Source organism: Telopea speciosissima, chromosome 8, assembly GCF_018873765.1.
Source record: "Telopea speciosissima isolate NSW1024214 ecotype Mountain lineage chromosome 8, Tspe_v1, whole genome shotgun sequence".
Lineage (NCBI taxonomy): Eukaryota > Viridiplantae > Streptophyta > Magnoliopsida > Proteales > Proteaceae > Telopea > Telopea speciosissima.
In genome coordinates, this window is record NC_057923.1 from 18,639,848 (window position 1) to 18,652,614 (window position 12,767).

The following is a 12,767-nucleotide window of genomic DNA, read 5'->3' on the forward strand; positions in this document are numbered from 1 at the left end:
ATGGGTCGACCGTTAGTAGCGTCGCAACACCTACAAATGAAAATTCAATTTGGCCCAAAAATTTAGGTGTATTTTGGGCGCGGGTGTAACACAAGTAATCAACTAAAGTATAAAATACATTTAAACCTACCCTAAAGAAAATCGAGTACAAGAAACCTACCTATATTGACAATCAATATACAAGAAATCGACTAAAGTATATAATACATTTAAACAAAAGAAACATACAAACAATTTTTTAACCTACTAAATATGAACAGACGGCATTTTTTTTTTTTTGGATGAATAAAAATTTAATTACGAAGAAAGGGGGGAGGGATATACAAGCCCGAGGGCCAACAAAGCTAGTCGGAGGCTAGGAAGAGCTCAAAATGGTGGTGGGGAGGCCCCAGGAGACAACAATAAGCCTGTTCCTTGGGGAATCCCTAACACTACTTAGGGGGAGGGAACTAGCTTTAGATGAAACATCAAAGAAGATGGCCTTCCAAATCTTGTCGAAAGAGCGGGAGTTGGACGTCCATCTTCTAAGGTTACGTTCCATCCATATGTGAGATATGGTAGCGCAAAAGGCAAGATTGCCAACCGTGTCACAGATCGAGTTGCCACCAAAAGTCATGTGAATCCAAACCCATTCACGAAAAAGGGGTAGAGGCCTTCTACGAGCAGGCCAACAATGGCGGAGAACCCGGTTCCAGATGGAGGCAGCAAAGGGGCAAGTGAAGAAAAGATGGTCTATGTCTTCATGTCCACTCCAGCAGAGGCAGCATCTAGGAGAGACCTGGATGTGCCGGTGGGAGAGAAAGGCTTGAGTTGGAAGACAATTTGCTAGTGCACGCCAAGTAGTAAAACTCTGCCTTAGGATGTAACCTCTGAACCAGACCACTTTTTGCCAAGGACAAGGGGTCCCTCTATGTCTAACCATCTCCCAAGCAGAGTGGGAGCTGAAAGTGCCTGTGCTGGAGGGGAGCCAAGAGATGGTGTCACCTCTGCCTCTGTGCCCAGGGGGGATGGGGGGGAGGGAGCTCCAGAGGTCCGCAAGGTGGGGGGAGAGGAGGGGGGCGACCAAGAGCCGTTAGTGATGATGGATGCCAGAGGGGCAAATCTGTCCAAGCCGGACTCATAGATGGTACGGGGGCTGACTATGGAGGCAAGGACCCCTGAAGGATGCCATTTATTGAGCCAAAGATAGGTCTGTGATCCATCGTCAATCCTACAAGAGATGGCATCCCTGGCTATGTGCCTCACTTGAAGAATTCTGCGCCAAATCCAGGACGAGTCCGGACTAGCGCTGACCGTCCAAATGGAGTCTCTACGAAGAGACCCCGCATACACCCAAGAAGTCCAAATGCTAGATTTGTTGGTGAGGAGCTTCCAAACCAGTTTGATAGAGCCTGCTAAGTTGGCATCTTTGATCCTTCTGAGACCTAGACCTCCTTCAGATTTGGGAAGGCAAATGGAGGACCAGCTCTTGGGATGAAGGAATCTGGCAGAATCAACACCTTTCCAGAGAAAAGCGCACATAATGGACTCGGCAGCCTTGATAGTAGCCTTGGGAAGACCAAAAACACCGCTCCAATAGATATAGCAAGACTGGAGAACCGATCTGATAAGCTCTAGGCGACTTGCATAGGATAGGAGTTTGGCTTTCCAAAGCTGAAGTCTCTTTCGGAGGAGGTCAAGGATGGGGTTACAGTGGTGGGCCGAGAATCTGGCTGGAATGAGGGGAAGGCCAAGGTAACGGACAGGGAGGGAGGCTAGGGGAAAGCCGGTGATGGTAGAGAGGGCTGCTTTGGTCGAGTCGGGAACCCCAGCTACGAAAAGTTGGGATTTAAGGAGGTAAATGCGCAGTCTGGAAAGCCCCCGAAAAAGGTAGAGGGAAGACATAATGTGCTCAATGGACGAGGGGACGGCTTTGGAGAAGATCATTAGGTCATCCGTGAAAGCAAGATGGGTTAGGTTGGTGGGCTTGCACTTAGGGATGGGGGCAATGAGGTGGAGATCAGTTTTGGATTGGAGGCTGCGAGAGAGGACCTCAAGGGAGAGGGAAAAGAGGAAGGGGGAGAGGGGGCATCCCTGGCGGATACCAGCAGAGGAGGGGAAGTAACCCGCAGGGCTGCCATTGAGGAGAATAAAGAACCGAGGGGAATAGATACAAAAGCGGATCCAGTTAACAAATGTGGGGGGGAACGACATCTTAAGGAGGACTTGGGTGATAACGTCCCAACAAATGGAGTCAAAGGCTTTGTGAATGTCAATCTTGAGGAGGGCTGAAGGGGCAATGGAATTCCGGTGGAAGCCTCGAACAATTTCCTGACAGAGGATGATGTTGTCTGAGATACTTCTCCCGGAGATGAAGGCGAACTGATTGGGACTAACAAGGGAGTCAATGACAAGTTGGAGACGATTGGCAAGAATTTTGGCGATGAACTTGTAAAGAAGATTGCAAAGGGAGCTGGGTCTGAAGTCCGCCATGGTGGAGGCACCAGAGGATTTGGGGATGAGGCAGAGAAAGGTGTGATTGATGTTAAGGATCTGGTGGGGGTTGAAGAAGAAGCTCTTGATGGCATAGATAAGCTTAGTTCCACAGATGTCCCAGCAGGAGGAGAAGAATCCCATGCTGAAGCCATCCGGGCCAGGGGCTTTGCAAGCCTTGTGAGAGTGAACAGCTGAAGCAATTTCAGAGTCAGAGGGGATGGAGCAAAGGGAGTGGTAGAGGTTGGAAGGAACGAATTTGTTGATAAGGCCCTCCGGAATAGAGGGTTGAGAGGAGGAGGGGGGGCAGAAAATATTGGTGAAGTAAGAAACAGCTTCAAATTTGACGACATCAACAGAGGAAAGGACCGATCCATCAGAGGAAGTGAGAGAGAGAATGGAGTTGGAATTGGTTCTGGCTTTGAGGGATCGATGGAAGAAAGCAGAGTTGGAGTCTCCAAGTTCAAGCCATTTGATCCAGGATTTTTGTTTCAGGAAGCACTCCTCCAAAGAGAGAGAGGATGCGAGTTCAAAGGCAGCAAGGGATTCCTCCTCAGCGAGAGAAGGGTTGAGGGGGTCAGATTGGAGACGGGCCTGAATGGAGGAAAGAGTGTCACGGCAAGAGGAGACACGGGAAGAGATATTACCAAAGGTGGAAGAGTTCCAAGACTTGAGGGCAGATTTGACATTTTTTAGCTTTTTAGAGAAGGCAAGGAGGGGAGAAGAGAAGGATTGGACTGGGATAACCCAAGCAGCCTGAACCAAAGGAAGGAAATCAGCATGGGAGGACCACCTGTCGAAGAACTTGAAAGGCTTGGGACTAAAAGAGAGATAAGGGAGGACAAAGAGGGAAATCGGGGAGTGGTCAAAGAGGCCAGGGAGGTCAAAAACAGCGTGAGAATAAGGAAGGGAAGAGAGCCAGGTACCATTGACGAGAACACGGTCAAGTTTGCACGCCACTCTATTGTCACCAGAGCGCTTATTGTGCCAAGTGAGCTTGGCACCCGACCAGCGGAGGTCGTTGAGACCAATATCCTCGAGACAGGTATTGAAGGCATCAACTGCTTGATGGTCAATGGGGGAGCCACCAAGCTTTTCCTGACTATAGCGGACGACATTGAAGTCGCCTCCCATGCCCCAAGGGGTGGAACCAACGGACTGGGAAATGGAATGGAAGTCATCCCAGAGTGGGAGACGGTCCTGAGGCCGGTTGAAAGCATAGACCATGGTGAAAAGGAAGAGATGGTTGTGGAGATGGTTAGAAATGCTGAGATGTAGATATTGGGGAGAGGCGGAGGACACTAACAGATGGAATTTTGAAGGATCCCAAAGAACCCAGAAACGCCCATTAGGAGAGTGGGCGTAATTGAAGATGAGGGACCAGGAGGGGGCAATGGAATGAGCGATGCGAGAGGCATTGGGTTCAAGAACCTTTGTTTCAAATAGGCAGCAAAGGGAGGAATTGGAGGGCTTGATGCGAGCACGAATTTCGGCTTGTTTAGCCGGGACGTTGAGGCTACGGACGTTCCAAATGGTCCAAGGGATCATGAGCAAGGAGGGGGAGGGGGCAACCAACCAGCTGTGGGACTGACTCGGGAACCCCAGGGGACACTACGGGGTCTCAACCTATACTCCCTCAAGGGGGGAAAGCAAACCAGGGGGAAGGATGGAGAGGAAGGGGGCAAAATGGACTGAGCACAAAAGGGGGGGGAGGGTCCTACCTCTGGGTCAGAAGCAGACCCAAAAAGGTTCAGCCCAGGGTGTTTGGTAAGAGGGTTGGGTGGGCTGTAAATGAGTGATAAGTTAAATGGGTTTGAAGGGTGGATAAGTCAAATGGGTTTGAAGGGTAAAGATAAATGGGTTGAGGGGGCGGGTAGATGGGTCGGGTCAAGGTGGGTAATAGCTTGAGGCGAGACGGGGGGGAAGAAAGGTGATCACGTGAGGGGTGTTTGGTGGAAAGGGGGTTCAGAGAACGAAAAGGCTGTAAGTTGAAAAGAGGTAAAAGGTTGTGGGTGGCAGAAGGTTTTGCAAAAGTGGGAGGGGAGCTGGCGAAGGCAAAAGAGGGGGAGCAGGGAAGCCTCGCAGTCATTCGCACAGAGCTCAAAGAGAGCAGTGCAGGATCGCAGCGTCTCCATCAGTGTCTGGATCCAGCGACAGGAGGACGGTGAATCGGTTCTGGTCAACCACATTTGAATCGCGAAGTTGATGGACATCGGGAACCTCGCCAGGGCTGGAAATTTCATCGTCTTCAGGGTTTCTTCTCCGGCGACAGTTCCTGGTTTTTTTCCGGCCGCAAGAAGTATGTTGAGGCCTTGAAGGCAGCGGAGTAGTCTTTGCCAGGTCTTGCATCAAGGTCGAGGGCACGGCGACAGCCTCAACTGCGATCGGGGTTACCATCAAGTCAACAGCAACAACTTCCAGCCCATCTTTCGTCTCTGTCGCTGGCCGAGGAGCTACTGCAGTGAGACCAGCAGGATGTTGACGCAGGTCCAGGACTAAAGCTGTTCCAGATTCTGACGCAGGGGCACCATCGACAGTCGAAGGAGAAGCAACAGGGGTGGATGGAGGGGTGCTCGGAGGTAGGCACTGCTTCGAAGGATGTCTGAAGGTCTTGCATACAGAGCAGAATTGGGGCAGCCATTCATACACAACTCTCTGGGAGAAAGTGTGACCATCTTCTTCTTGAATGGTTACGAACTCCGGTGGGAGTGAATCAGCAGCAATTTCAACACAAATACAGGCAAAGGAAAGCCGATCCATCTTCTTTGTTCTCTCGTCAGAAAAGAGAGGCTTGCCAATAATTGAACCCACGATGCCGAGGCCTGAGACACACCAGTAGTGGAGAGGGAGTCCCGGTAAGCTGACCCAGATGGGTATGAATTTGAGATCGATTTTGCTGAGGGAGGAGCGATGGTCCCATTGTCGGAGGAAGATTGGCTTTTTGCCTACCAACCAAGGACCACCCTCTAGGGCTCGAGACTTGTCTGCATTGTCTGAAAATCTGAAGATAAAGATGCCATTGGAGAGGAGGTAAACAAAGACAGCTCCAGCTGCGAGCCATTGCTTGAGAAGGGAAGCTCTGACAGCATGGAAGGGGGGTCTCGCACCAAGGAAGTGTCCCACAAGACAGCTGCTCCATTTGTTGATTTCAACATCCAGCAGGCCCTTGGGACAGAAGCCGACCTTGGTGTCGTCAACGGAGGAGGGGGGAACAAAGTGGAGGGAGTGCCTGTCGATGGGATTGGAGGAGTTACCAGAAAGAAGAGAACTCCAGGTAGTAGGGGTTGTTGCTGGGTTGGTGGTTGCAGCAGAGGGTGAATCAGGGGTGGTTGTAGCTTCGGGGGTGGGTGAAACAGTGGAGGTAGAGGGGGGTGGGGGAGAGCTAACGGGGGAGGGTGTAACAGTGGCAGCAAGGAAGGTGTGGGCAGTTGGGCAAGTAGGGAGAGGGGAGGCAGACGGAGGGGGAGAGGGCATCGCCGGAGAGTGTCACCTTCAGGCCATCTGGTATCTTATATCGGCCAACCGTATGGTAACTCGACTTGATTTCTCAAAAAACCGAGATCTCGCCAAGATCTCGCGAGTTCTCAAACCATGATAAAAAGAGATATAATGATGCAAGAAATGAAGCTAGGAAGATTGTGGGGTTCACATACGGCATTTTTAATTTGTCAAAAGAAAGAAAAAACTAATAAGGAACTCATTAAGAAAGAAAATTATCTAATATCCAAAATTAAATACCAAAAGTTAGATACCTACTATTTAATGCTTCAAATGAAATCTCAAATAATCAGAAACCAAAAAAAAAAAAATAACAAATGCGCAATACACTATGAAACCTACTAAAACATGAATCTATTTTAAAACTTTAATGGGAGGCAACATATTTTTGAAAATAAGTATATCATGCCATCATACACTAATTTAAACATTCTAAGAAAAATCAAACAAAATAGTATAATATTAAAGAAAGAAGGATATATGTAAAATGCCTACTGTTTAATTCATTTTAAAAAGCAATAGATAAAAACAAAAGGGCAAAAGAATGCAGCACTTGAGTGTAGATACGGAAGGCAACACTGGACCGTCGATTTCTGCCAAGTGACTTATCAAGTAGCTGATCTGAATAGTAGAATGAGAAGAGGACAGCACGTATTGGTCATGTGTTAAATTTGGGTCCCTATTCAGTCGTAGCCCTACCATCTATTGTTCATCTACCCTTATTTCTTAAGAGCCCACAATAATTCATTAAGGGTGGCTTTAACCATTTCTTTACCTTCTTTAGATGCATGGAGCCATGGAGGAGTCCGTTTGGGCCCAAACATGTCATGTGACCAGAGGAGGCTGGGGCCTATCTCTCAGTGAAATTAAGGCCCCAAGTAACTGCCAGGTAGCAACTATTGCTCCTGTTTTTCCATGGAAGGCAACACCCAAGGTGCTAAAAAATGTACAGAGAAATCAACTAATGTACAAGGAAAGAAGGAAATTTAAACTTCCAAATATACGAAAAGATCGATAAATATGAACATCTACCAAAAAAGAAACCTATTTAAATAATAATAATAATAATGCCCTAAGTTAAACCTGCTAAAAGATGGTCTCTCTAATATCTTAAAAGGAAAGAAAGGAGAACATGTAAAAACCTAGCATCTCACTTAAAACAAATAGATAATTAGAAATATACAGATACAAAAAAAATACTAATGTACCAAAAAACTATAACTAATATTATTTTTTTTTCTAAAAACACCAATAAGTAATATCTACCTATATTTCTATCACTGCTAGGGAGTTAGATGATAATTAATATAGATTTTCCCGATACTTTTAGATGCCTATTAAAAAAGCTTTTACAAAGAATTTACAAAAATTTTCCTTTTAAGTGTTTTTGAATTAATACAAAACGTAGACATGTAAAACATTTATTAAAACTATATTCTATTATAATTTAATTATTTTTTTCATATTTATCAAGCAAGCACAACCCACAGGCTGCCACTCGTAAATGGTATCAGTGTCCAGATTTGATTATCTTATCATATCATTAACTGAATAGTATATCATAGTCTTCTTCAAATATTTTTATAAAGAAAGTGCTTTCATTACTAGGAAACAGAAATATCCTGCACAACAAGCATGTAATCAAAAAGAGAACCTCCAAATAATTGGGTAGAGTAGCTGACAAGCCCACAATGCGTATCATAGTCTGTGTTGACTCAACCTGTTAAAATAAAAATTAAAAAAACAGACAATCAGAATCTAAAAACGGCAGCTTGAGATATTTGGTAAAGTCTAAGAATGTTCTTACCAAGACCTGGTTCAAAATCTGGCTTCACCTACCAACAACCAACCAGTGACCACTTTCTCAATAGGGGATTAAAATAAGAAGAAATTAAATGAGGAGACCAATAATTACTATCTATCCATGGTCCAACCCTTTTCCCAGCTCTTGTTTGTATAACCAGTTCAATTGCCATGGGGCTGCTAACCAACGTCTCCCGCCTTAATAGATTTCAGGTTGGGTTCAGGATTCATTAGTTTAACTCATATCAGGTTTCAGTCAGTTCTGGTTATGTCAGAAGCATAACTTTGATTATAAAGACTGAGCATCTCAAGCCAATATCTCTACTGTTTTCTAACCTTTTTTAATTTCTTCTCATTGACACTCTCCACACAATTCAACCATCTAGATTTTGCACTTGCCTGTTCCCATCATGACGTGTTTAATGGCCAATTCAGGTATCTGATTTTTGGTTCAACTAGTTTTTGTTTGGGATACCTGTTAGCCAAAGCCAGCCCAAACCCTACCTGCTGCCATTCCTAGGCACAATAACATTGCAAGGGGCAGGGTAAAAGTGAGCTTAAAGGCAATAAAAGCATGCAACCAAAGGAGTTAAGGACAACCAAAATCATCAACAATCCAAAGAAACCTCTTCAGAAAACTATGCGCTTGGTCTAGCAACGCTCTTTAGACAAACTGCACACTTCCCTCTCATCAAGTAGGATTTTATGCATTTGTCCCTCTTACGAAGGAGTCATTGACGTGACTCCGATTTTCTTACTGATTGTTTCACAAAATGGCATCATACAACACTAGAAGCTGAAACCTGTTTCATCACTAGAAGCTGTTTTGAAGTTCCTTTACGATTTCAGTTGAAGGTTGCAGCAACCTATGCTGCTTGATATCTTGTTCTAGACCCTAGTTATGGGAATAATATGATGAGCTAGGGTCTCTACTGTCGGCATTATTCAGTATATTGAGTTATAAATCTACTGGTTTCGATCTACTGCAAGTTAATCTTTCACCAACTCTCTGTTGTGATGGCTATGAAATGGTAAGCGATACAGGATTTGTGCAGTATCTCGACCGAGATCTTGGGCTATATTTTGATCTCGAGTCGAACCAGACCAAACCAAGGATAAAAGAAGGCACCTCTCTCAAAATCTTGCCTCTCGCTCCGCTGTGAAGGAAAAAAACACCTCCAAGTGAGGGTTTTGGTGCTTTTTTTTTGGGTATATCTCATATCAACTGAAGATTAAAGCTTGGAGATTCAAGAATGAAGCTTCAGCATCAAGAGAAGGAGCTGCATTGCATCTCAAGAACAGTTTTAGGTCAATACTTGTTTCTTGACTATGTAGCCTTTATATGTGATACAATGTCCACCGATCTATGGATTGACGGAGGCCGAATTATTTTTCTGTTTTTAAATTATTTATTTATTTTTCTGTTAAATAAAATGATTTTCTTGCAAAAAAATTTTGAAAAAAATAAGGTTTATACTCATTGTTTGGGAATCATTTTAATATATACTGGACACCGTTGGCCGATCTACGGCCTCACAGTGTGGGTTTTTTTTCAGTTAGTAAATTATTTATTTTAATTTCTGAAATTTAAAACAAACATTTTTTAAAAAATTATTTAAAATTAATCAAAGCATTGTTAATGTATTTTAATAGGGAAAATGATTATTATTGTTTCATCCATCATAATTTTGTATTACTTATGGCATGATTATTTATTAAAAAAATTATAGAAATTATTTTTAATTAAGAAAATAATACAAGAGGTACGGGGAAAATAGAAAATAGCTATATGATTAATTAAGGACTTTGAAATGATGTTGAAATATTGAATAGCTAATAATGCATGCATTTGTTGATGTAACAATGTGACAAGGTTTAAAACTGCTGCACAATGGCTGAAGGTGGAGGTGGAGATATAGCATGGCTGTTGCATAGAGAGCCAATGTCAAATGACAAGTAAAAGTCAAGATGTAACTACTGTAGAAAATTCTAAATTCTGGAGGGGCTACCAGACTAAAGCAGCATTTGGCTGGTAGGGATGTGGCCAAATGCACACAAGTTCCTTATGAGGTGCAATAGAGCATGTCCAAACAATTGAAGTGAGGAGGATTAAAGAAGGCAGAAAAGCAAAGGGTGGAGGAAAAGTTTAATAAGGCAGTCTTAGATAGACACCCACAGCCACAAGGTGACGAGTACATGGCCAGGTGTGAGGATTTTGAGACAAGCAGATTGGAGACAGTAACAGAGAGACTTGGCTGAGACCGGATGACAGCTGAAATGGAAAGAGTTAGGGCTGCAGAGATGTGCAGAGGAGCAGGTGGCTCTGGTTCTAGACCAGCTAGATCAGATGCATGACCGGAAGGGGAGAGGACGAAGAAACAGAGACAGGGGAATTTGCCTTTCAAGAGAACCCAGAGTGTGAGGGGAGCCGCACCCTCATCCCCACCCCAACCCTTCAATGATGATGATCCCATTGAGATTCTTTCATAGGATCCCCTTATATGCAGTCAGTAAGACACAAAACAAAGAACTATAAAACAAGAATGGGGTGTTTGGAAAGCGAAAGTTGGTGATGCAATGTCCAAGTTCTTCTTCTATCATAGCATCCCAGCTAATGTTGCTCAGGGGACATATTACCAGGCTATGATTGACACTATTGGGAGGGCTGGCCCAGGAATGAAGGGGCCCACTCCATGGGAATTGATGAATGTATATTTTCCCAAGCAAAAGCAGCAACTTGAAGAGTACATCAACTCATTAAGGCCAAAATGGGAAAACCATGGAGTCACCATTATGTATGATGGTTGGACTGGACCCACTAGACAGTCCATCATCAACTTCATGGTCTATTGTGATGGCAAGACCATCTTCTTGAAGTTAGTGGATACATCTAAGGAAAGAAAGGATGAATGTACATATACAAGTTGTTGAAAGAAGTTGTGGAAGTAGGGCCACAAAACGTTGTCCAAATGGTGACGGACAACGGGAGTAATTTTAAGAAGGTAGGAGAGAAATTGATGAATAGGAAAAGCAAGAGGATGCATCTTTTCTGGACTCCATGCGCAGCCCATTACATTGACCTCATGCTTAAAGACACGGGTAAGAAATCCTTGGTAGTGGGTATGGTTGAGTGAGCAAAACAAGTTACCACATTTGTGTATAACCATGTATTTTCTTTATAATTATTGAGGGAGAAATGCGGAGGGGATTTGGTGAGGCCTGGCATTACTCGATTTGCCACCAACTACATTGCATTGAAAAGCTTTCAGGATAAGATGGTCGGCCTGAGATCTATGTTTGCTAGCGATGAGTGGTTTGGTTGGAGAAAGTCTGGTTCACTAGGGGGTAGGGCAGCACAAAGTACCATCTCTAATGACCAATTTTTTGGCATGATTTGAAGAGGTTCATTCTTATATTAGATCCAGTGGTAAGGGTCCTGAAGATGGTAGACACAGAGAAGAAGCCGACCTTGCCACACGTGTATGTTGCCATTGAACTAATGAAAGAAAGAGTGAGAGCAGCAATTCCTAGAGGTGGGAAGGGGTATATTAAAATCATTGAGGACCGATGGGAGAAGCACTTGTCCCATCCACTAATAAAGCTGGTGAGTTTTATATTTTTAGGCCAAGATATTTAATTTACATTCGAGGATGATGAGGAAATGTGCCAATTGAGATTACCAACATTTTCCAGATTGACTCAGATGATGAGGACTGAGGAGGATCCCCTATACCAATGGGTGAGGGATCGAGGTGAGCCAGTTATGGATTAGGCTGGGGGTAAGCCCTACCCCGAGATAGCTACTCAGATGGGGACTGACATGGAAGTATATGTCATCTTACGAGGGCTGTGTGCATTCACAGATACCCCGGCCTTTCGAGTCTTAGGCTTGTGGGGTTGATGAGAACCCTGAGTTGTCAAGTTTAGGTACTGGCAGTGGTAATGGGGATGATGGGGGTATGCACGAGAGGCATCACTACCAAGAATCGGAGCCGGAGCCAATGTGCTTCACAGGAGAGACTCAGTACACTCATGCCACACAGGATGAGGACCATGGTGGACTTGCCTACATGAGAGGCTCACGTCGCCGATTCACACCATCAACTGGGGAGCAGCAAGATAGCATGGATGACACGATCAAGAGCTTGACTGACAGTATTGGAGGCATGAGTATGGATAGTGGTGTTCATCATGGAGAGCAATGGTGTGCACCATCATCCATATATGGCACGGAGAGCACCGATTCCGAGTATAGTCACTATACTGGTTATGGTCAATTTAGGGCCTTTAGGCAGGCCGGCTCTTCATCATCATTAGTTCATTACCCTCTGCCTATGACTATGAGGGCCGGTTACACACTAGGTCAGGTTTTGTGGAAAGCATCTTTGGGTTCCCGACCCCCCAGCCATACATGTCGATGCCAGTTCGGATTCCACGGCCACCATCTAGTAGCGGTGGCTCTAGATCGAGTTCCTTACGTTTCGGAGACATATACCCTAGGTTAGGGTACATCCAGTATGATAATGATCATAGTTGTCAAGGTGTCACCTAGGCATCCAGGCACCTTTCTCGCTTTGGTTGCTGGTGTCTCTTTGGTTGCCTAGGCGACGCCTTGTCGCCTTGGTTTTTTACCCCCTCGCTCGGCTTGGTTCACCTAGGCACCTTGACAACTATGACAATGATTCGGTTTATAGGGCTGTTGTGGATGACTTCAAACGTTACTTCCAACATAAGATGTCATGGCTAGCATTTGTGATTAAATCAAAGCAGAACTTGCTTCGACAACAACAACAACAACATGGTCGTTTTGATGATCCGGCCTGACACTCCCTCTCAAATGGTAGGACTTGTGTTACACACTTACACTTGTACTTGTTTAATCTATCTCTTTCCAAATTTCTAACAATTATTAACAAACTGTCAACCATCACCATGTATGATTATGAATATGATGCCTAATGCTTAAACGGTTTATGGTTTGATCTTTTTTAATT

The 12,767-nt window shown here is 44.6% G+C and overlaps 1 protein-coding gene across 1 annotated transcript in view; it reads right to left on the reverse strand.

Moving 5' to 3' along the window:
* The window catches only part of LOC122670668 (DExH-box ATP-dependent RNA helicase DExH14), a 178,437-nt gene that overhangs the window by 142,783 nt on the left and 22,887 nt on the right, over positions 1 to 12,767 (reverse strand). Inside the window, exon 13 of the mRNA XM_043867628.1 lies at positions 7,625 to 7,690. Within this exon, the coding sequence (XP_043723563.1) occupies positions 7,625 to 7,690 (66 nt within the window). The remainder of the gene's footprint in view (positions 1 to 7,624; positions 7,691 to 12,767) is intronic.